The sequence below is a fragment of the Brienomyrus brachyistius genome, chromosome 9 (assembly GCF_023856365.1).
Source record: "Brienomyrus brachyistius isolate T26 chromosome 9, BBRACH_0.4, whole genome shotgun sequence".
In the NCBI taxonomy this organism is placed as follows: domain Eukaryota; kingdom Metazoa; phylum Chordata; class Actinopteri; order Osteoglossiformes; family Mormyridae; genus Brienomyrus; species Brienomyrus brachyistius.
In genome coordinates, this window is record NC_064541.1 from 19,441,720 (window position 1) to 19,466,298 (window position 24,579).

Genomic DNA, 24,579 nt, shown 5'->3' on the forward strand with positions numbered 1-24,579 from the left:
CGATCTAGGTACAAGCCTAACAAACACAGGCAGGTGTCTCCGAATTTAGCAAACTTTGGAGGTCTGAATATATCATGAGAATTTTCCATTAGAGCTTAGGCTGAATATGCTTAAAAATCTCTAAAATACGATTTACAGCAATGGAGCATAATAAAGATGTTCAGCATCAAAACTCGAATCAAAACCATCAAATCAAAAATCCATTAGTGACTATAGCGTTGTGGGTTATTGCAGTGACACCGGTGCTTATTTTCCTTGTTATAGCTTGAAAATAGTATCAGTATTGTTTATCTTGTCATCTCCCTCTCCTCTCTTTCTTTATTAATATTGTTAGTGTGCGAATGTGGATAAAAATAATGTGAAAGCATTCAATCGAGGAGAGAAGGTTCTTGAAATGCTTTTGATGGCTTGACGGTGGAGGTCACGGTGGAGCTGGCTCTGAGCTAGTGCTTAATAATAGACTGATTGATAGTTCTTCTGCTCTGAAGTGAGAATATGTTAAAAGGAGGCTCAAGAAGTATAGAAATGTGGAATTCTTTCAACACATACAAACACACAAACACGTGCCTCCATCTGCTCATTTACCTCAGTAATCTTCTGAGCATTTTGTGGGGGGTTTTTTCCCTCCCAAAACCACTTTTGTCGCTGATAATGTAGCTTCAGGATTAGCAAAGCACTGTATCTAAAGTAAAAGAATATGCACCTCACCTACTTTTTGTAATATAAGTGCAAAAGGTTGGTTATTGGAGAGGAGATACCGTTCCTTTCAGCACATTCAAGTAGTCATGCTTCCACTATCACACAAAACATCTATTTCTGAGTTCTAAAAGTGATCTGCATTCATGCGATCTGTATTCATGCGATCTGCATTCATAAGTATGCGCATAATACTCATTTCCCACACTTGCGTGAAGCGTAGCATTAATTCCCAGAATGCTCCATTCTAAATGGTACCGCTTGCTTTTCGAGACGCAGGAAGGGCTCGTCTCGCTATTCATGGGTTTGGCTTTTTTGATTCCGAACAGCCCGCTAATATATGTGACGGCAAGAGGCCGAGAAGACCGGGATACCGGCTCAAGTTGACATTGTCATGTTTTGCCCCCTCCCCCATTAGAAAGCACTTTGTCAAGCACGCTTTAAAGTACATGAGATGTCACAGCTGGTCTTTGAGTGCTCCTTGCCTGCCCACCCCACCAGCTCAGGCATCATGTGGCTGTCATGTTAAGAGACAGGACAACTGCATTTAAGGCACCCCTCTGTTACTAAGGCATCAACCAGGCTGGTGATTTCCCACCTTTTTTACTCCTCAATCCGTCCCCCTGGTTCAGCCTTACTGCAGACCACTGGCTAAATGCTACAATCAGGTGGCGGTGGGGGGCAGCTGGCCACGCCCTTCAGGAGCCGAGCACCAACGTCTCCATAGCACCTGTTATCCTCCCTGCCTCCTGCTGAACTGTTGAGCAAGACAATCTGGGAGAGGTCTCCATTTTCAATTACGGTCCGAACAAGGAAGCCAACTTATCAAAAGGGAGGACAAAGACCGTGTCTAACAGCGTGTAGAGGTGTCTACCTGAGTGAGCACAGTCTAAGTGTCTTTCAGGGGAAAGAAAGAAATCCTGACGTTCTGTCGGCCCCCCCCCACCCCCCCTCCCCGTACCCAAGCCCTGATCCCCATTATCCAGAGTAATAATGAAATCCAGAGTGTCTTGGAAAAGAGACAGGCCTGTACAAACATTATTAGTGTGCAAATGTAGAGGAATTAATGGGAAAGCACTCAGGAAAGGAGGAGGAGGTCTGTGAAATAAGAAGATGCTGGCAAAAGAGGAGTGAGCGGTGATGGGATGGTTCAGGCCTGTTTGAGCATCAAAACATAATTCGGAAATCATAAATCAGGCTGGCAAGAAGAAATATCGAAGCGCACGAAAGGTACGGAGCGAGACATGGCGTAACGGCCATTTACATACTCACCGTACCTCAAAGTCATACATCCAGTTTCAGCATTAAGGATTTATTGACAGAATGTTATGACAAAATGTTTGCGGGCCTAATATATGATTCTCAGAGAAGCAGTTTGAAATTATTCATGTTGATAAATCAACTGACTGATCTCACGTGAAACAGTCAGGTGACTATCTTCATCTTGCGACCAAAATTAAACCGCAAGGCAGTCGTGTTCAATGATCCTGTGGAATGGATAACCTACCGCATCTGTTGGGCTGTTTCGTTAATTCAGTTCTCTCAATGCTGTTTGACTTGTTTTTGGTTTAATTGCCAATAATAATTAATAATTTAGTTTTGTTTGTCTTCTACCGTAATGCAAAGGCATAACCTGGGCAAAATGCCTCACTGTGTCCCAGAAATACAGCAGTAAGTATAACAACTCAATAGCTCTATAAATAGAAATCCTCAAGATCTGAAAAACTGGTGAGATAGATATACATACACGTGTTTTTTATGCAAGTATTTTCAGTAGGACTTTACTTAAAGCACTCATGTATAATGCATTATAGATACCTTCATAATGCATTAAAATTATTCATAAAGCATTATAAACACAGCTATAACTATTTAGAAAAAGGCATGTTTATTATGCATCCTGAATGCTCTATGACACTGTCATCTATAATACACTATAAATACCTTTTATAATTCATTATAATGGCTTATACTGACCATTATAATGCATTATGAGAGTATCTATATAGCTTCATTGAGTATTCATAATGCATAAAACATGGCTATAATGTGTTATGCCTTTTTATAGTTATAGCTGTGTTTATAATGCATTATAATGCATTATGAAGGTATCTGTAATGCATAATGGTGACTACGTTAAATAAAGTGTTGAATTCTTTTTAGCAGTTCCATTTTTGGTATATTTGCAAATTATTGGTTTCTTGTTCAACTGGTATTAAAGCTGTTGGATGGGTGTAAATATAGGGAAACCGTACTCACTGGCCTCAAAGAGGTGTCTGTGCTTGGTTTCATCGTGCAAAATGTAAAATAAAATCGAAATTTTCAATTTGGCTTTCAAAAAGTTAATTGCCAATCAAAGCTTTGGTCAGCTAATCTGCCTAATTAATCTACAAGCCTGTAATTCACTGGGGGTCGTCTGTGACAAGGCAGCCAGCCTGTGCTAACGTTGGCGACCTCCAGTGAATAATTGGCTCACTATGCAAAGCATAATTAGCACTAACCTTGTTTGGGCCCAGCTGGAGTGACCTTTCCTTCTCGGGTCTCGTATTTGTTCCCCACAGATGTGTCCCCTACGTCCGTGGAGAGCATCTTCATCTTCCAGGAGGGGCAGGAGGTAGAATCCAATTCGGCAACAGCGTATGACGCCATAGTGGTGGAGCAGTGGACTGTCATCGATGTGAGTGAATTCGTACTTCTTCTTCATTTGGATTTGCCATCTCTGGTAGTATCTGTACATGAAGCCCTTTAATGATTAGATTGGACCTTAACTTTGAGCTGCCGCTACCATAAACTAGCAGTTGCAGAGTTCAATTGAAATCTCCTGTTTGCCATTTCATGGTGGTTTTCCCTAGATTTCGATCACTCCCTCCCCAGATCGGTAAAACTGAATTCCCTTCCACTTGTGAATTATGTCCTGGGGTCGGAATCAGCCATGACGGGCTGAGTGGAATCTTCAGACGGGCGGATCGACGTATTTCGCGCGAAACCACGGCAGATCGCTGAGCAGCTCCCTGTGTCAGGCCTGCTGGAGCCACATCCGTGAGCCGCGCTTGTCACGGCGGCCCGGCAGCCGCGCTCAACTTAATCAACTAAGCCGTTTTCGTCGCATGTGCACGCAGACTCTCAGCTGAGAAGCGCAGTCGCGAAGACGATCCTGTTGTTTTCCTGTGGCCGTTTTTAATTTACCCTCCCTCAGAAGCAGGTGTCTTTCTGCACAAAGTGAAAAAAAACACCATCACACGCTAGCAAGTTAATGAGCCAGGGATGAGGGGGAAAAAAAAAAACTAGTCTTTTCATGGAGCTTCTGTACATAAAATTGCAAACGCCGATTCAATGGAAGCACAGGCAGAAAATAATTTAAAGTGGTATCTGTGGTGACTCGAGAAATTATTCTTGCGCTCCGTGTATAAACACATGGGCTAGGAAATGCAGTATGTTCTTTATTGCGATAATCTTCTGTGCACTTTCCACTTGCGATGCATAACAATTTAGGCCCATGTATTACAGTAAAATACCATTTACTGGGTGTATCAGCACTGTTGCTCTTTAAGACGTTCATTACTCAGTTAGATGGATCAAGCGAGAATGTTGAACCTCACAGATGGAATCCAAACATTGTTTTAATTTCATGGCCTTTACGGGATATTACCCTCAATCAAAACTTTATCAGAGTCACCACGAGGAGCTGTGCTTAGATCTTTACCAGATCTCTGGCTGTTTGTGTGTGTGTGTGTGTGTGTGTCTGACTGTCTGTGTACGTGTACCCTGTGACTGACTGTACCCAACTGCATAGGTTTTATGTTTCCAGAACAGGCTGCAGATTACCATGAGCCATGGTAAGATGTTATTAAAGACAGATAAATGAAAGAACGAGCGATAATAACCATCCACGTTCAGAGAATCTCTCTAATAAAAAAAGAGTCTGACTTTGCTGAGGGAGAACCTGGTTTGAAAAGGCTGGGAATCACGACTGGGTCGCAGTGGACATAGTATGTTCTGGCCCCACGCGGCTGATATGATCTTCTGAAGTGCAACCTTTCCCTGGCCTCATTACTTATAGCTGTTGATGAAAAGATCCCCCCCAGATTTATGCGAAGGGAAAGCACTCTATAATTCTCCAAATGATGACAGGATAACTGAGCTACATTTCTTTACATTTGCATTTCCACTATAGGATAAATAGCATCGCACAGACCTGAAGCTGACAATAACAGGGGCGTATTGAAATTTACTGAGCCATGCAGTTATTGGGTTCAGTGGTAAGACTCAGCCTGTCTCTATAAACACAACCGGGGAGAGTTTATTTTTTTATCTTCCTAGAAATCTGTGCCGCTGCATAATGAGTGATAGAGCTGCACGGAAACGTAGCAACTTTCTGGGAGAACATGACAGCTGATGATCGCCCTGGCGGCCCTGCCAGCGAGGAGAGAGAGAGCTGGAGAGAGAGAGCTGGAGAGAGAGAGCTGGAGAGAGAGAGCTGGAGAGAGAGAGCTGGAGAGCCTCACGCTAAGCGTGCGGATGGTGCTGCCACTCTTTCCCAAACACGCTTGCCTCGTTTTTAACGTGTTTTTATATATTATTGACTACATGAAACGCTGCATATTTTGCTGAAAGTGTTCAGTATTACCTCTTCAGGGTTCACCTTCGGGACATTTGACTTTCCTGCATGTCAGAATTGTCAGCCGTGTGACGTGATCGTTGTGATACTGTGCTGCTTTAGGAAGTGCAAAGAGGACATGGTGAAACGTGTGAACGTCGGACCCGTGGTCTTTTCGAAAATAAAGCTGCTAGCAAATATGTGATCTGCAAAAAAAACAAACAGTTTCCCTATTCATTCAGAGTGAGCTTATTCTCTAGCGTTGTGTGCAGTTCAACCCTAGACAATTTTTTGCACAAGCAGTTTAGTCCTATAATATGATTAATATTATGCTGCAGGTATGTTGTATATAAACCACCAAATGCATTGAAATTCTGCTTTATCTGAGTGTTGAAGGGCGGCATGGTGGCCCTGGGTAGCACTGGCTTACACCTCCGGCGCTTGGGGTTTCAATCTCACGTCCAGTGTGTGTGAATTTTCTCAGTGTTGTGAGGGTTCCCTCGCAAGTCCAAAGATACGCAGTTTGGATGATTGGTGTCTCTAAATTGCCAATACTCTGTCCTTGTGTGCGTGTGGCCTGTGATGGACTGGCATCCCATACAGACTGTACCCTGTACCCCATCCTTGTACCCTGTTCTACTGAGAATAGGCTTTACCCCCATGACTTTGACCCCGATAAGTGGTTAAAAGATAACTAGATAAACATAATAAAAAGACATTTATGTGAAAAGAAAAACTATAAAAAAATATATAAAATAAATATAAAAACTGTGTCCTGCATGTGTAAATCTGGCGCAGGGTGTTTGATATGCAAAAAGAGCTCAGCCCTTCTGACCTCTGGTCTTTGGCAACCGTAACTGCTGTAATAATTTTCAGTCTACTTCACTCATTAATTTTTCCCCTTAAGCAGCGCACTGTTACATTCTGGGCACACAATTAAAAGATTTCTTTTTTAGGAAACACTTTTAAGTGGTTGAAATGGGATATATATCAGTCTTACAGTCACTTGATGTTTGTTCATAGGGAACTTGATCTGCTTTGTTAATATTCAGTCTGCTGTCCCGCACTTCATAAGAAATTAACATCAAAGAGCTGGCTTTCAGTGCTCAACTCTGTTTCTGTTCTTTCGCTGATTTTTGCAACGCACCGTTTAGCTTTAATGTAGCTTCGCTGATGCTGAAACACCAACAAACCCAGAGGAACACCTGCAACACTGAGGCGAATCTTTCTGTGAGACTGGTTTGTGCTACTGTAAGTGAATCTTTCAGTGTGCAAATGACAATTTCTTGCCTGTGCTAAACTGGGAGGAATGTTTATGGTGCTACTGGCACTGTTCACGTTTCCTGCAAATTTATAAGAAATCACAAGATCTGAGGGTCTGGAGTCTGTCCATGCTAATCGGGATGACGCTTTCTTCATGGCCATGGAATGCAGCAGAACGAATGTGCAGAGTCGGAATCAAACCCGGCCTCAAAGGCAGTAAAGAGGGAGAGAGCAAGGCCGTAGAAAACTGGAAACAGCCAAGCGGCTCACATGATGTCTTCTTCACCAAAGAGACGGTGAAAAAGCGAGAAGCCGTGGCACTCAGTGGGTCACAGCAGACTGAATTACACCCAAGGGAATCAGAACCTGTGCCATTCTGATCCAGAACCTTTGAGGAAATATTTCGATGCAGAGGAGTCTTACCTCAGCGGCCTGCATCAGTGGTGTGTTCAAGAGTGAAAAGAAAACTGTCCTTTCTATTAAGACACTGAAGCAAATGTGAAATGTGTAAGATAATAGTCCACTCAGTTTGGAAGTGTACAGGAATAAAAAGGAAATGATGTCTAGATTTAAAAAAACAAGCCCTCACATTCAGTTTTGCTATCTCTAGTTGAGACATAAAGTGAACCGCTTCCGTTTTCAAGTTTACAAGCCTCTGCTTGACTCTGGAATATGTACCTTTTAATGAGATGCATATAGGTCTAATGTGATACCCAGAATTCCCTTGTCTTTCTTGTAAAAAGTCATTTCTTCCCAAGTAATTGGGTCATGCTGCATGAATTATTCATCCTGCACTTTGTTTCGGACTTGCGAGCTTGTCCGCACTCTTTGGAACATATGTGTTTATTCTGAATCGATTCAGGGTGCGACAAAATTGGGGAAAGACCGAGTACTAAGCGTGGAGCTCGGTTTCCTCTCAAGCTCTGGTGTTAGTGGAGATGTGGAAAAAGCAACATATATAGACAAACTCCTGAATATTAAAGAAGCTAAAACAATCATGGCATCTTACGCACGTGCATTCTGTCAGCCTTGTCATGTCTTGTGATTGCAAATGCGTTCCAATTAAACCCCCACTTCAGCTGGTAATGTGGAAGGACAGAAAGGAGATGGGAGGGAGGGGTGCCGCTCTCGTGGCCCTAGCCCCCTCTCTGTTTGTGCAAATCCAATTCAGCATGAAGTCATTATATTTGTGCTAAAACGGATTCTCCACAGCAGCACCGCAGCTGCCGAGACAGGCTCCATGTCGCTATCCTCTCTCCTCCAAAACTGCACCCCTGCTCACGCCTGGCATTTTACGGCACATTTCACTCCACTCCGCTTCTGGCGTAGCGAAACGTTTTTCCGACATGGCCCAAAAATCTGACGCACACCATCGGCGTTGGGACCCGGGCTGCCCTCCATACAGGAGAACACGTCGACATGCAGGCCTGTCCGTCCTCGACCAGAAACTTCTTTGTTAGCCCAGTTTGCTCAAACTGAATTGCATCGCAATTACGATTCCTTGATTAAATGTTCCTCTGCAACGGCTGGATTGTTCTACATTCTTCGGCTGACATGTTTATCCAGTCTAACGTATGGCTTTTACCCACTTACACAGATGGACTATTTTCGGTTTCTCTGGGTTACAGCAGCAGGACCCCCTCTGGGATTTGAAACATTACAAGGTTATAAGCCCTTGTCCTTAATCACCATGTTTCCTAATACTATGCAATATAGTTGTCCTACTGACTTTATTTAAAATGTTTGCTCACAGATTGTCAATGAGAGCCTAGACTGATGTATTTGGATACCATTAACTGTTAATCGCCGACTTTACTAGTCTATATGTTACATTTTTATCATTAATTATAAATTCCCATTTGCAGAGTCTATGGAAAGTTAAGCTGCTTTATTTTCAGCTTATGTTTAGTTAACCGCAAAAGAAAATCTATTATATATTGTTATTCAAATGAGCAGACATTTGGGTTGTCAGTACTTTGGGTCTATCTGACTATTTGTATGACTAGGTGAACCTGTTTGTTAGCTCTGCCCTTTATTGGCACAGGCCCTGTCTATGTATCTGCCTGTCTGCCTGCCTGTCTGTCTGTCTGCCTGCCTGTCTGTCTGTCTGTCTGTCTGTCTGCCTGCCTGCCTGTCTGCCTGCCTGCCTGTCTGTCTGTCTGTCTGCCTGCCTGCCTGCCTGTCTGTCTCTCTGTCTGTCTGCCTGCCTGCCTGCCTGCCTGTCTGTCTGTCTGTCTGTCTGTCTGCCTGCCTGCCTGTCTGCCTGCCTGTCTGTCTGTCTGCCTGCCTGTCTGTCTCTCTGTCTGTCTGCCTGCCTGCCTGCCTGCCTGCCTGCCTGCCTGTCTGTCTGTCTGTCTGTCTCTGCGGAGCTGTGCACTAGAACTTGAAAACCACTGGAGTGTGTGCCAAATTCCGCCCTGGCATGACCGACACGCGTCACACTTCCTGTCTGGGGTTGGGTGCCGTGTGCGTGTGCAGAAAAGCCAAAGAGCGACCACTTCCTGTAGGTGCTGCATCGGGGACGACTCTGTCACATGTTTTATCTGCGTTGCCATAGCCACCAACATTCAAACATTGATCCCAAACATAACAACAGGCCAGGTTTATTTATTTGAGTTTTATTGAGTTTTTTTCTTCTAAAGCAACAGTACTGTACGTATAGTCTGTAGACATAAGAAGCGTTGTATATTGTAATTAGTAACGTACTAAATTTGTAAACTTGGTCCTGGCATTTTCAACAAATCTCTTCAGAATGAGTCATACAGGTCACATGAGAAGTGCCCGATATTGAAAGTACTTTCTCGATTGCATATAACTCTTATGCTGATTGCAGCAATCCAAGAGCTCATGAGACAGTGCTTACCCTCGTCATATAGGCACCGAGATAGAGGCACTGTCCCCCAACGAAGCCGGTCCTGAGGCTTGGATGCCTGAAGAGTAAATATATATGCATTCTTATGTGTATATAAGGAGGAAGTGCACACCACTCATCGCTGACTTGCATGAAAGTTAATTAATGATCATTCAGCAGCTCATGCCGTGAGGTGAAAAAAATGCTATACCAGCGGTGCATTTCATGAGAGCCTGCCGACACTGCAAATAGAAATGCAACATGATTACCAACCTCCCATTGTCTTACAGAGTAAGACATGGAATAACGGAATATGTTTTAGTCTGAAAAATTGTACCTACGTTTACATTATCGTTTGCATTGTTTCTGTTTAGCAGATGCTTTTGTCCAAAGTGAGGTACTATGGAGGCAAACTGCACGTACAAACGTACGCCTGTCAAGGGCTCAGCTAGGCTGAGCTTCCAACGAATGTCCAGGTACAAGTGTAAGCGGTATTAGTGTAAGAGCTACTGTACACACCCTCTTCCAAACAAAACAAGAACCTAAGACTTATGTTCAATGATCAGAGAGTGCAACATTGAGAACATTCTGGGACCAGAGAAGAGGTACCAGGCTAGTAGAGGAATTCCTGGAACAGATGGGTCTTCAGGTACTTCTTGAAGCTCGGTAGCCTATAGCTGTTATCTCCTCAATACTGATGCTGTCTCAGATTGACAGTGGGTTAATACGGTAATGAAACCATTGTACACCACTGTTACCTCTGTTAAACAGACTGATGTGACCAGTACACGAAGCATTACGCTCCTTTGTCATCCTGTGGCCTGATCCATATCAGTACTCCATCACCTCCAGAAGGCAAGGCTCTGCTTCTGAGGAGTCCTGCAGGTCTTACAGGATACATTTCACTTAGCCCCTCATTAACACCTTAGCAGCAGACTAAGAAGCTTCTACAACTAATTGTATCCATGAAGCCATCGTGGGCAGACAGGGAGCAAAGAACATCGCAGTCTGCCCCAGGCTCCAGAACTGTGAATGCCGGATCTGAGTCCTTAATTGTAACAGGATAAGTAGCAATTCAATTAGCTAAGCTGCCAGTGCACTGGCTAGCAATTTCCTAAAAGTGATGCTTCATTGTCAGCTGGCCTGATACGACACATTTTCCAATGATGTTACTGTCAAGTAAATCAATATATAAATGTATTGTTACTGAAATAGAGCCAATGAAAATGAACGCTTTGTCTCCTCTATTGAAACTTGAATAAACTTTCACCTTTCATACATGCAGAAAGGAGTAGCTCTTCCAAGTCTTCAAAGAAAAACCCTGAAATATTGCTAATCTTCCAATGAATTAAATCCTCTTTCTGAAATTTCATTGGTATATAGCCCAGAATTCTGCTCTTGCTAATGAACTGTATGCTTTCTGCAGGGTGTGGGAGTGAAGACGGATTATATTCCGCTGCTCCAGTCTCTAGCGACGTATGGATGGAGGCTGACCTGTGTCCTCCCAACACCAGTTGTCAAGACTAACAGGTAAAATCCCTCCACACCACCATGTCATCTTGTAAAATTTGCGCATGGGCCGGAATTGAATAGCGCAGAAGCTAATCCCTCTCTAGGTATCTCATTAAATTCCAGGTGGACCCCGTAAATATGTAATGAAGCACCTTGATAACACTCCATCTGTTCATCTATCCCACAAAACCATGATTACTTGGAATGTCTTTACTGCAGAGTCATAATAAATGACATTATAGTATATAACCTTCTAAGTCTCTGAAATATCCGGAATGGGAGGTAATTTTATTACTGGATAATCATATTGTCTTGAAGCTGTCATTCGTACCTCATAGGCCTTTCAGTTATGGTGTCATAAGGGAATTTGAAATAAGTATGAACAGTGAAGAGCATGTCTTAAGTGGGTAGAACATCAAACCCTTTACATGAAATAATCCTGAGGCAAACAATGTACTAGAAACAATGGAGTTTGTCTAAAACGACCCAAAAAAGAAATCCCAAGCTCTTTTGACTAGTTGAGTAGCTATGATAGCTTAAATCAGCAAAGCCACATCAACCCAGCCAGCCTCAACAGAGCACTAAGACTATACCAAACAAATCGAAGATGATGACGCTACATCGACTCAAGATAACCCAGTTTTAACTATATAAAGCAACTTTGTTTTTAGTCTCCAGAAACATTCAAGGGTTACTAGTATTGCCTGATATTGAAAGTCGTAAGCAGAGAAGGTATTCTGTTAATCATTCTATTATGGGTTTAGTTTCATTTTTATTTATTGTTGTTATTTATTTTCATTATTTCTTATTTATTTTTTCCGATTTTGTTTTGTTTTACAAGTGCTTTCTGTATTCCGTGGAAGTAGCTAAAGAACTTTCCCGAAAAAGTCAGACTCAGACTAGCGCCATCTCTAAACTTAGCCTCATGTCATTCCACTAACGCAGTTCAGTTTTAACTAATCAAGGCTCTTACAAGACAGACTTGCATAGTCTCACTTAGTGTGCACACTCTAAATATTTATGAAGCCGAAAGGAATGGATGAACGATAGATAGATCGATCAAATGAGTCGGAAAGCGTGTAAAATGAGAGCGGCGTAAAACAAACGCTGCTGATGGAGCTGTATGTAGAAACAGAGACGTAATCGTTAAAAAAGGCAACACTGGGGCCATAAACACAGCCGGGGAGTTGGCTTGGCAAAGAATTACACACAGACTAAATTAGTAAGTTATGTAAATGTTACAAGTGCCTCGTACAGTGGCACGTGGTACAGTGGTTCATACTGTCACCTTACACAGCGAAAGTTCCTGGTTTGATCCCCATAGCCGACGGGGAACCTTCTGGGTTGAGTTCACATGTCATTCTTACTGTATAATGTTATTCTGTATTATTTGATCTCCGTAAAATATTTCCAACCACATCCGTCTGAAATGTTCTGCACAAATAACCGTATCTTGTCTTTGCTTTTTACCAATAAACTTTCAAAGTAGACTGTGACTAAACAAAATATAAAAATATCTTCTGTTCATATTATTTTAGCAGATTTTTTTCAGTTTCAGTCATTACATGTCATGCTTGACCTTTGTAATATGGATACGCTTTTAATTATTCTGGAATTAATTGGAATGCTGAGATGTGATTTTTATAGGCTTTATTATATTTCCTACATGACATGAGTAGTAAGATCGCAGAATTTCATCCGACGAAACCATCTTTTGGGAATCTGTTCCCACGTGTCGGACGTTCTTTGAGACAAAGCTAAACTATGCGAGACCGTTAACCTGGTCCGGAGCAGACTTGTTCATGTGCCTAAGTTACCATGGTAACTCAGCGGGGATTCATTTAAGACATGTTGACGGCACGGAACTCCCACTTAAATGAGCCAGACTTGTCGAAATAAGTCAGACTTGCCCTTAATCCTGCTTCGTGGAACACCCCCCAGGCTGTCATCGTAAATCAGAAACTGTTCTTAATGCTTTGCCTGGTAAAATAAAGGTTAATGAATGAATGAATTTAAGGTGGACAGGTGCCTTTGTGTGGAACAAGAGGGTAGATGGATGGAGAACCTAGCTGGATGCTTGGGGGAACCACATCTCACACATGTTGTTGGGTCTCTCTTAGGTCCCTACTCGTGTTTTATGAGCTCATGAGTGCTCCTTCTCTTCACGGATTTCTGCGACCATTTTGGTGCATTACTGATTAATGACATCTCTATTTTAAACTCTCATTTTCTTTGCAGAGAACGCACTCACACAACGCAGGAATAGGGCAAATTAATCAAATCACTGTCCTAGATACTAATAGGTTTATACATTTTCACTTGTTCTCCATGTTGGTCTACCATGCATCTATTCACATGCTCCCTTCATGCTCTGACAGTGTGCTGGTCTTTTGTATTTATTGTGTGTCTCTGCGCTTGCAGGCCTGCTTCTCAAAAGATAGGCTTATTATACCGTAGTATGTCTTTTTTATTTTGGGAGAAGCTGAATAAGGTTACAGATAATGTGATTTTAAAAAATCGAAGATGTAGATGAGGAATGTTATTTTTATGTGGGGTTGAAAACTTCTTTTTATGCAGTGAAGTATCCATTAAGGTTGCTGGGAAAGTCAGAGTCATTATTTGCACGGGGTAATATTTGCGGCCAGGAAGCAGAGATCCACGCGCGATTATTCTTCTCTCCTGCAGCGACGGAAGTCTGGCCACCAAGCAGATCGTTTTCCTCCAGAGGCCCGTCTTGCCACGCAGGAGGAAAGAATCCAAGGTAGCGACCCCCACATTCCCGCAGCGGTTTCTCCTGCCGCCGCTTAGGGCATTCACACCAAAGAGCGACACTCTGCTCTTCATCCCATTTCTTTCAACACACCTTGTTATTGTTCGCATTAGACGTAAGGAGCACTGGTCTGAGTGAACCGTCTCTGAACTCCAGGAGTCCAGAGGCGTGGAGATAAGAGACAGAGGCGTCTGAGGCCCTCTGACAGTCATGCATGAGAGACTCGCCATCGGCAAATCTGAAGTTTCAGCGAACCATAATATTCCTATGTCATTCGCCATTGATGTAGTTAAGGCTTTTAGATCCTTTGGCGCGTCCCATTGTTATTTTTAACATGTTCTTGTAGAGTTTGCATGCGTCCTCAGGGAAATCAGCCCTGCCTCTGAGGATTACTTCTTCATTTACACAACACGGCACAACTTAATCTCATCACATGATGAGAACTGTTTCTTTGTCATGCACAGCTGGTTGGATTTCAGAAGTATTTATAGATATTTAACACTTTGTCATCCCAAAGGTATCTCTACTTGGCTGCCATCGTGACCGTTACTTACCCCATGCCTATTTCAGCGAAATCTATTTTTACTCTGTAACAAGTCACTTCATCATTCTCAGTTCTTTCATCGTCCATCCTTATGAAACAGCTTGCTTGTCTTAAGGAACAGGCACATTTTTTTCCCGTTTAAACTTTAAGGAATGGAAGAGCCCTACTTATACTTTGAGTTTCTTTCTGCTTTACAGAAACTGAATTTCAAAACTAGGAACAAGTCGAATAAGAACTCCGTCAAAGACGCTCCAAATGACAAAGCCAAGAAGAGCGAGTCCCCGGGAGTGGAGAAAGGGACAGGACCAAAGATGTCGGACGAAGGGGAGAACGTGTCAAAGGCAGAGATGGAAGCTGTGGTGAGAAGGAATGATGAGAACAGGGAGAGTGAGGGATTACGCCTGGAGAGAGACAAAGGAGAGAGGAAAGTAGAGCCAGCAGATGAAGATGGGATTAGTGAGAGCGGGGAGAAGGCGAAGACTGAAGAAGATAGAGGAGGAGGAGGGATGGTGGAAACTGAAGTCGATGAAGAGGGTGAAGTAGAAAACCCAGAGGAGGAGAAGGATGAGATCCAGGCAAGTACTGAAAAGAAAAATATGGGAAGGAGAGAGGAGACTGGGGAAGAAAGGGAATGCCTAGCTGAAGAGGAGTCCCAAAAGAATTTAGCTCTGGAGGTCATGAAGGGAGGGGCTGGCAAAGAGGGACACAGGGCTGCAGCATCTGAAAACAGTGGTATGGGGCAGTCGGAGCAGTGCAAGCGAGACTCCCATGTTGAGATCCAGGTTTCCGTGGAGCCTGGACTCACCCAGGAGACCTTGGGATTCCCCTCCTCTCCAGACCACTCTAGCAACCCTAGTCTTAAGATTGACAGTGACTAAGGCTAGAGGGGCCTTTGTTTACTAAGGGGGTCTTAGTATCAACTGCCAGTGGTGATGACACAGGTCACATGTCCTGCTCCCTAAAAGTCAGCATTTAAATCAAATTAAAATTTCAAATGTCAGAACTGAAGTAGGCCCACAACATCTTCTGTGTACGTGCAACTATATGATTCTGAAGGTAACCTGATGAAGAGAGTCGAATGGAAACTTGGTGAGACCTTCGGCGGGGGCTGGGGGGGGGGCACTCTCAGCCGTGTGTAGAGCTACTCCATCCGTGGCACAGTGCTCTGTGTTTTGTCAGTGGTGTTGAAATGCCGATGTCCCGCCTTCCCCCTCGTCGCTCTACTGTGACGCTTCCTGGCGACTTACGGACTGTGGAGGAGCCTGGAGCCCATGAGGCACCGAGAAGCAGGTGGAAGATGCACCTGCACCCCCCCCCCCCCCTCCTCCCCCCGCCCGCCTTCTGTATCACGCATCTTGTGCTGAAATGGAAAACTGCGGGGATCGCTGCCTGTTCCAAAGTGTGTGAAAGACGGGGGAAGAAATTTGGGTAGGAGGGGAGTGTTGCGACATACTGTACTCGTAAGAAAAGTTTGAAATCAAGTTGTGATGAAACAGTGTTGTATCATGCTGTAATACCAATTCTCAGGACAGTCACATGACACGGCCTTCGGCTTCAGTTCATTGGTCCGCCAGTCCTGTGCTCCACCAATGTACTTTGGCCTCGGTTCATTCTTCACACATCACCGCATTTCTACCACCACTGCAAGAGTGAGATTGGAGACCTTTTTAGTAGCATATTTGGGATAAAACAGTCCTTTGGAAATAAGAGGCTATTTCTGCCTGCAGTGCAGTAAAGACACATCATTTTCTCCTTCAGCAAATGCTTAGAAGTGCAAAGTCTTGTAACTGTACCCTGAGTTTTTATGTTCGTATTTTTCTTGTTAAGTTATTTTTTGATATCGTCTTGCTAATAATGCTGGGGTAAGAAGTAGGAAATAGAAAAAAACTTTAAATATGGAAGAACAGTCTGCTGAATATAACGAAATTCTGCTTTTGTATTGCATAGGATGTTGCTTTGACCTGGGTGTATAATGAAGAAATAGATAGTTGTTGACCTGAGAAGGGCTTGTTCCTCCCTCCGCTGTAGCTTTAATAAAGGTTTAACGACGGCCACGTTTTTAAAACCGGAGCTAAGAGCTCAGGCTGATGTCCAGCGTGGCCCAGGGTAGTCGGTGGCTTCGATGTTCCTGTGGTGGCCCAGTACATCCCAAGCAAGATGACTGTCCAACAAGGAGACACTTTCTCAAAGACAATGCAGATCAGATAAATTCCAGAGGTAATGTGTAAACTTTTAAAACTCTTTAACTTTAAAAGACCTACTGTCAAAGACATTTAAGAGAGTTTGATATTGGGGTACGCAACTTAATGATATAAATGCGAAGGTCTGTATTTGGGGTGGGGACAAATTAAATATTGGGGGGTATACGTCCCTCCACCCCAGCCTACAGTAATAATCCTTGGCAAAAGTAAAATAAATAAAAATCCAAAGATTATAAAATAGATGCTCTTTCCATTTAATTCCTGGTAAATTTAATTTGAATTCCCCCAAAGAATAACTTTTCCGAAACAAACAGGATATACGCTCTACATTAACACAAACAAAACGTATTTCTTATTGCCTGGTTTCCCTGTATGTAGCTTAACGTTCGACGTTAGCTGCCTTTTCATTTTGCGAAGAACAAAACTTGATGATGTTTATGTCAAAGTTAGCTACAAAAACCAAAAGGTCAGACCAACTCTGCTTAAATCTGTTGAAATGGATACATTTTTTCATTAACATACAGGCCTGTAGGTGTTGAATAAATGTTAAATACCTTTGGCTTGCCTTGTTTAACAAGTCTGGCCCTCTGCAGAGATATGTAGCACTCTAAAAAGACAGTCATCAGCCTTCGAGTGAAAACTGGAGGTTTATATTATATTTTGAGCTTAAAGATTGTGGTTGCAAAAAAAAATGGAATCTGTCTCGTTAGTATATTGATGTATATGGCTGAAATACAGTTGTTAATATTAGAATTTAGTTTGATGATAATGTATTTTTATGAAGTCCAGTGTTTTTTGGAAAAGATATTGTAATAACATTGTCGTTGGGAGCTTGTGGGCCCCCGGAATTCAAAAACCTTGTTCATGCTGCATCTGCTGGACCCCTTCTGTCCCGGTTTGGCTCCGGTTTTACGGGGTCCAACCTTCTGGACACTAGACAAGGTCAGAGGCTAATGTTTGAACTACTTTGTTGCCTATCCACTGTTCTTTACAGATGGAAATCATTTTGAGCGTGTGATTGGTTGCCACAGTCGTGTCACATGACACTTCTAAACGTATATCAGGATGTTGTTTCCACCCACCTTCTGTTTTCGAAAATCTCAGCTGTGGATTCTGGCTGATTAATAAGAGTTCAATTCGTCTTCAATCTGCCATTTTGAATCGAAAATAGACATTCCCTGAGACGTCATTGTTTGTGTTTATCCATATTAAAATACAGTTGCCTTTTCAGTCGATTTGTGATTTTCAGAAGTGTTTTTGCTCATGCTGCTAAATCTATGTATCAGAATCGTGTGATTCCATGTTTTCTTGCAGTTTTGTGTTGTCTAATGATGTGTCCATGATGTATTGGAAAACGCAGTGGGGATTTTCTATGGGCTCCTATTGTGTAGCATTCACAGATTCTGGTGGGGACTGGACTTCTGGCATAAGTGTCAGAAATGGTGGTAAATGTTATGCATTTCCTACCTTTCCTGCCTCTCACATCCTCCTGGGGGGATGAGGGAAGGTGGTCAGACTATCAAACTATGTCTGCGACTATCCTCTGGTGGCAAGCTAAAAAGCACGAGTGGGGAGACGAGGAAGCGGACCAAAGCAAGACATGAAGCGCGCTCTGTAGGCGGGAGCTGAATGGCCGCCTTTGTGGCACCGTGACAAAGACAGACGGCCTGACTGCAGCGGAACCTGGCTGCATCCCCCCCCCCCCCCCCCCCCAGGGCTGTTAGCGTCCACTAATCCTGTTCTGAAAGGGAGCCCCAAGTGCTACACCCGCCACTCAGATGACGCGTAGTTATAGCTCTTTCAATCTCTCTGCCCCCCCCCCCCGCTTGCCCGTGGTCCTTAGCATACAGGATTGTCACCGTGTCGGTGTGTGAATCTCAGACTGACAGGCTGTCACCGCTGCCGTCGTCTCCAGAGCACCTCTCCGGTGCGTACCGCTTAATTCTCTGTAAGACATCGCTCTTTGCCTTTCTGTTATGGAGAGCTCCATGTTTGTTCACGTTTGACGTCTGTATAATTTGTACATAATAAATCTGCTTTTGTGTTTTTTATAAATATATTTGCTTTATCTTACATGATGTAAATTGTTTCTTTGTCCGGCCAGCCAACAGTGACATTCACGTTTTTTAGTGGTAATGACATATTTCCCTGAATAACCTGAATAGGTTCTTTCGGCTGACAGTTAAATGTCTGTTTCAGTGTTTGCTCTTCCATTGAAGGACTCGCTAGTCAGAGCAGGAACATTTCTTAAAATTTGCATGTCCAAATGAAGTCCACATGATCCTCCGAAAGTTGTGTCTTTTCCTTGGATGCAAGGTAACAAGACAATTGTTTTGCTGGAGTGAGGCATGCAAGGCCTGCCGAAGATGTACGGTGCTCTAATCTAAGTTTGAATGCATTGGTGACCCCCCCTCAGCACTATTCAATTCATCATTGATGGTGCTTATGCTGCCTTTAATTAGCAGCACAACTGGGCCAGACTCCGTAAACACAAACAGCGCTGCTTGTGGGTCGAGGTTCCGCTCAGCCGTGTTTACACTTCAGCGTGTTTTTGTTTGCTGCAAATGCAAATTTTATTTATTCACAAATTATGGTCTTCATTATATGGAAATTGGGGATGAATCAGGATTTGTAATCATTCCAAATAATGATATGCAAAAAATTCAACAGTTCAGTAAAAAGGGCACCAGACCAGCCGAACAGAACAGAATGATACATTTCACACAGGTTGCGACAGGTTGACATTTTAAATGTTTTTAATCTTAGATGAGTGACTCCCATGTTGGGACTGTGGAAAAACCACTAGAAGTGTCTGAACATGCAGAGATACGAACACGGCTTGTATGTGCCTCCTGTTCTACATATACATACACAGTAATCTTTCACCGGCATAATTTCTTTATAATGCATAATAATAGAGACAGCAGCACATGTTTTATGCTGCAAAACATTTACCTTTATCCCGAAGACACAGTCTAACTCTTCTCAGCAGCACGTGAGCCATAAATACTAACATTGTGGTTGGTGATGCAAGCGCTGAGACGCTGGAGCTGATGTCCCACCTCCCCAGGGGTGGGGGGTTAATTCCCACCCCCTGGCTTTGAGCATGTAGCGTTTGCATGTACTCCCCGTGATTGCCCGAGTTTCCTCCCACTGTCCAAAAGTGCATGTAGGTGGACTGACATCTTTAAACCATACCTCTTGCCAAAATCTATGTTTCAAAATACTGGAGTTTTATTCAGCATGGGGGCAAATAAGTAAGTAAGTAAATAAATAAATAAATCTAAATAAGTGACCAGAATTATATATATTCTGAATTCTATTTATGTCATGACAAAACATCAACATTGTCACAGATACACTGCAGTTTAACACCGGTACAAAACACATTAATTTATTAAGCAAATTCATAAAGACGTTTGAGGGCCGTGCAAATTACGGCAGTTTCTGGGGAGAAACAGCAAAACGGGAAGGTACCGGAAGGTACCGGAAGGTTGCTCAAAACCGACCATGGTGTGTGAGGGTACAGACACCCTGCATTAGGCTGCCATGCTCCCCCCGGACAGTGCCCCCGCTGTAGGCTTTACACTCACCGTTACCTGTACTGGATAATTGGTATGGAAGACGGATCAAAGTTCAAAATACTGATATAAGAAATTCAGGAACGTCTTATTCAACACTGTGATAAGGCTGTATGGCTATATTAATTATTTATGATACCAAACTGTGCTTCCACGACTAAGCAGTTTAAATTAAAAATTGGAAGCAATAAACTGCAAGCAAATGAAAATAGAAACGAATGACCATATAAATATTTATCGTCAAGTTTAATTTATGTAAAGACTGGCCACATTTTTGTTAGGTGTTGAACATTCTTTTTGCAGCTGAATAAGTATCACAAAAGAGGAGAATCAAATTGTTAAATGGAGGGAAGAGAAAAACTGGCCTGGTCACAGCAGAGAGAGAGGGAGGAGAGAGAGAGAGAGAGAGAGAGAGAGAGAGAGAGAGAGAGAGAGAGAGAGAGAGAGATTGCTTTAAAACAAGCAGTTTAGAGATGGTGGGCAGAGGAGGTGAACATTTGGTTTTTATAGTCTTCCAGCATTCTTTAGCTGATTGGTGACGGTCTAAGTATGTTTTACAAGTGTAGGTTGGCAGACATGATAGTGGTGTGAATAACAATTTTTAAGTAAGCTGTTGGCGTACTACAACAGATTTTACTTGTGTTTCTGTGTAGTAGGTCTCTGGGAAAATGCATGCTTCCTTTTAACATATTTTATATTAATGATTTATATGATACAAAGAATACCTTTCTGAAAAATGATGGCTGGCACGTCTATTGTTCATAAGGTTCTCTCAGAAGGCATGAATTAAAATGAAGGATTTATCTTGAAAAACTAAAAATGCCAAATGCCTCGTACTTTGGTTACTTTGCATGTGTGTGTGTGTGTGTGTGTGTGTGTGTGTGTGTGTGTGTGTGTGTGTGTGTGTGTGTGACCCACCCATATATATATGAAACTTAATGTACTGCATAAAGTTATAGAGAAAACATGCAAACTCTACCTGCACAGACTCTGGAGCTCTCCTACATCGGCAGGTGGAAGAGATTGTTGGATGGACAGTATGTGAAGTAGGAGACGTTCACCAGATATATCCGTGTACCATCTTCAAAATTAGCTAAGTAACGTCACAGGTAAAGTAGGGTAACTGCCACCGTTGCTCGATCAGGTAAATAGGTTGAAAAGTCACTCTGCCTGTACTATTCATATTAATTAGACTATTTATTACAGTTATAAAAGTAAGGTCACAACCTTGAAGGTGTTTATATGCATATTTTATTTCCTTTGTTTATTAAAACACAAGTTATTACCAGTGAAACCTTAACCGTTGCGCGAATTAGTTCATTGAATTTGAATGCACTTGCAAACACTTTCGTGTGAACTTCAGACCGCGGTCGTGGTGACGTGACTCCCTCTGCTGGTGCCTGTGAGAATGACAAATGACACCAAGATCAGTCAAAAAACCTGGCACAAGACCATTAATTAAACCATTCATTAATTAATGGTTAATTAAAGGAGAATCCAGCCACTTTTAACTGCATGTACTGGTGCACAAATTTAATTTGGATAATTATGTACATATAATTTTGATACATTTTGATACAGTCAATAGGAAAGCTGATTACAGAGTGATCTCGAGGAGTTTGCAGTGGGACTGAACACCCCTTGCCTTCTTTATTGATCTCTTCTTCCCCTTTTTATAATGTTGATCTAATTTCGGAGGATCTTACCATCACATGGCCCCACCCGTCTCTAGGCGCAGCAGTGGAAACGCACGTCATTAAGCGTGGAGTCGTCCAGTCCACTCTGGTAATTCTCCATCTTCACCTCAATGCCGCAGATGCCCCCGATCGCGCACTCCTGGCTCCAGCCACCGTAGTCGCCCCAATCCAACCCTCGGCCCTCCAAGGTGGGGTTGCTGCTGCAGCGGAACCTGATGTTGTTGGCCGAGGTGTCATCCCCGAAAAAGCCCTGCTCGGGCTCGACCCGAAGCTGGAAGGACTTCAGGAACCCAGCCTCGGGGCACCACTGCGGGTCTGTCCATTCGCCGAAACTGGAACAAGACACAGTTTTTTTTAATCCACTATAGTACCTTTTTATTTTTTTGGAGCTGGTTGCTTTCACCCAAACATGTAACTTAAGATGAAATGCAGTGCATGGAGGTAGCATGCGGTCCGCTGTCACACTCTAACATGAAACCAGCTGGACTGTATCAAAGAAGCATGTCTTATACATACTATCCAATGTGAGACTCAATGGTGTACAAGTAGCTTCTGTCTGTGCCCTTGGAGCAGTACAGACGGATCCCATTGAGTGAGGTGTCATCGAGGCCATACTGATTGGACTCCACCTAATGTAAAACAAAAAAACTGGAATATATGCAACATATGTAATTATGCGACACATTCAAAGAGGGGCGAGTGGCATGATGTCAAGCAACTCGGTCATTTTCTCTACATTCACATTCACTGTTCCATGGTGGTTAGTGCAATAACTGTATTAAAATTATATGAATTGGGTTCTAAATTCAATTATTCCCTGTGATGCTGCCACTAGTCATTTTGTCAAAGACAGAAGCATTGCAACGCTGTAATCTTCATGATTGGACGTTCCTCTGTGTCCATAAAATGACACGAGGCTGTGGGTTCGTGTTTTTACCCGAACACTGAAGCCCGAAGCGTAGAATCCCTCCGGACACATTTCTACCCAAGTCCAGTCTCCGAATCTCCCTCCATTTGGCACGGTCAGGACGGAGGTACTGGCCCTCCCAACGAAGTTCCTTCCGGCTCGTTCCACGAAAGGCTTCTCCTCCAGGTCACATGAGCCCAGAGCTGCAATGGAAAGAACCGAGACGCACAACAGAAGTAGGGATGCCATGTCAGCGCAACAGTCAGACCAAGCATGGAGCGAGTCGAGGCGAATTTATATACAAACACACCCAGCTGCAAAAACCGCACAAGCATCCACTCCTGTTATCTATGTTAATAAGTCACTTCTCTGAAAATAATCTTGGGAAAACACAGGTGTTAAGATGAACATGAGAGAAGTCAGAAGTTCTGGGGTCTATCGCTAGTGTGTACGTGTCAGTAAAAGGTGCTGAAGGCTCTCCTTTGCTCTCTACTTTCCGCTGCGTCTGCAGCCAGCGAAAGTGCAGCTTCTTCCCTGTGTGCTGTTGCAGTTCCTGCACCCAGATTAACATCCTGCGAAGCTCTGATGCTCATTAAATCACATCTTCATCCGTGAAGATCCACCCACCCGAATTTATGTTTTTAATAATCTAGTAGATTATTAAAGATTAGAATAAAGAATGAATGATTTCTGCATGCATTGGAAGCATGATCTCCTGGCTTTGCTTCGCTCGTGACCCACTTGGCGATTTAATCAGAACCGAAGGCCCACACAGTCATCATGGCTGCCGTAGTAACCTGCAGCGACTCGCCACCCCATCTGGTTCATACTCAGCTGAGCTGTCATTTGTTTTCCAACAAGACAGTGACCCAGAACCCATCAGCTGGCTGCTTGGAGCTTTCTGGCAAAGACAAACGATGGACCTGCTCTATGAGAGCTGCCCTCCACAGTCACATAACCTAAACCCAGCAGAGATGATCGGGGGTGACTTTGATCAAAGAGGGAAGGAAAAACTGCCAAGAAGCATCCGGCAAGTGTGGAAACCAAGGCCGGAAAATAAGCTTAGCCACTCACCTGAGGTGAGTAATTTAAATGAAGGGCAAGTTCAGAACTGACCGGGACTCCACTGACTAGTAAAAAACATTGCATGTCAGGCCACAACAAAAAAAAAACAGATTACACTGAGCTTTCATCACTCAGCCCGGGTGTGTAGCCCGCTGTCTGGGGTGATGATGTGTGCAGGGTCTTGCTGGACAATCCCAGTTTCAGACTTGTCCCAGTTAGCCAATCGGCTTGAAGGGCCTGATTAATCCGTCTCTTGCAGTAGATTCTCCAATTCCCTGAGCAAAAAAGTGACTTCGAAAAGAAATCGAAAAAACTAACTCTAATTAATTAATTAGTTGGTTTTTTTTTGTTTGTTTTGCTCGACCGCCGTTGTCTCTCTGCTTGATTTTGTTCTTTATGATTTTAAATTTTACATGGTCAGTTACTAAAAATGTATCTGGGCTGGTATGTTTTCTTCCCACTAAAGTAGCACAGTTGGGTAGTAGCAAAAATTCCCCGTTGGGAACTAATTCAAGATTGTTGTAATCCCAGGTAAGAACCTCGGGAGGCTGCTTAAGTGAGAGTTGAAGGCTGTCGTCAAGGCAAAGAGTGCTACTGTGAGGAATCTAAAACGTAGATTTCAGGTGTGATTAAAAACTTTGTTGTGATTGCATAATTCCGTCTGTTACTTTATCACTTTGAAGTCCACACTATTATTCATAATTTCATTTAGCAGGTGCTTTTATCCAAAGCAACAAACATATTTTTGAGAAAGCAGAGGCAGCCAGTCCTTCGGGCAGTTGGGCAATACAAGCCTTGCTGAAGAGCCCAGCAGAAAAATCCCTCCATGAGGGGATATGAACCAACAACCTTCCAAATCACAGACACAGCAGCCTGATCTGCTGAGCCACTCACC

The 24,579-nt window shown here is 43.1% G+C and overlaps 2 protein-coding genes across 4 annotated transcripts in view; one reads left to right on the plus strand and one right to left on the minus strand.

The window, feature by feature from the left end:
• LOC125748775 (raftlin-like) overlaps positions 1-18,507 on the plus strand; it is a 46,260-nt gene extending 27,753 nt beyond the window's left edge. For both annotated transcript variants that reach the window (XM_049025340.1, XM_049025339.1), the window contains exons 7-10: positions 3,258-3,373; positions 10,834-10,937; positions 13,605-13,680; positions 14,431-18,507. In XM_049025340.1, coding sequence (XP_048881297.1) covers positions 3,258-3,373; positions 10,834-10,937; positions 13,605-13,680; positions 14,431-15,111 — 977 coding nt within the window. In that variant the 3' untranslated portion in view covers positions 15,112-18,507. The remainder of the gene's footprint in view (positions 1-3,257; positions 3,374-10,833; positions 10,938-13,604; positions 13,681-14,430) is intronic.
• A 2,741-nt stretch (positions 18,508-21,248) lies between these two features.
• On the minus strand, positions 21,249-23,157 carry LOC125748776 (vitelline membrane outer layer protein 1 homolog). 2 transcript variants are annotated; one of them, XM_049025343.1, is made up of 5 exons: positions 22,930-23,157; positions 22,650-22,822; positions 22,229-22,341; positions 21,722-22,044; positions 21,249-21,415 (listed from the first exon to the last, which is right to left on the minus strand). In XM_049025343.1, exons 1-4 carry the CDS (start codon positions 22,952-22,954, stop codon positions 21,744-21,746), a joined length of 612 nt encoding a protein of 203 aa, XP_048881300.1. In that variant the 5' UTR covers positions 22,955-23,157; the 3' UTR covers positions 21,249-21,415; positions 21,722-21,743. The 2 variants fall into 2 exon arrangements, with proteins under 2 accessions (XP_048881300.1, XP_048881299.1); XM_049025342.1 differs by lacking the exon at positions 22,930-23,157 and having other exon boundaries at positions 22,650-22,907.
• Positions 23,158-24,579: the final 1,422 nt, after the last annotated feature.

Bases quoted from the DNA above. Each gene is read 5' to 3' on its own strand.
- LOC125748776 (XM_049025342.1), bottom strand. From the start codon at position 22,868: ATGGCATCCCTACTTCTGTTGTGCGTCTCGGTTCTTTCCATTGCAGCT. The intron at 22,342-22,649 runs GTAAAAACACGA...GTTTTACATTAG, and splicing joins CTTCGGGCTTCAGTGTTCGG to GTGGAGTCCAATCAGTATGG. The intron at 22,045-22,228 runs GTATGTATAAGA...GTCTTGTTCCAG, and splicing joins ATTGAGTCTCACATTGGATA to TTTCGGCGAATGGACAGACC.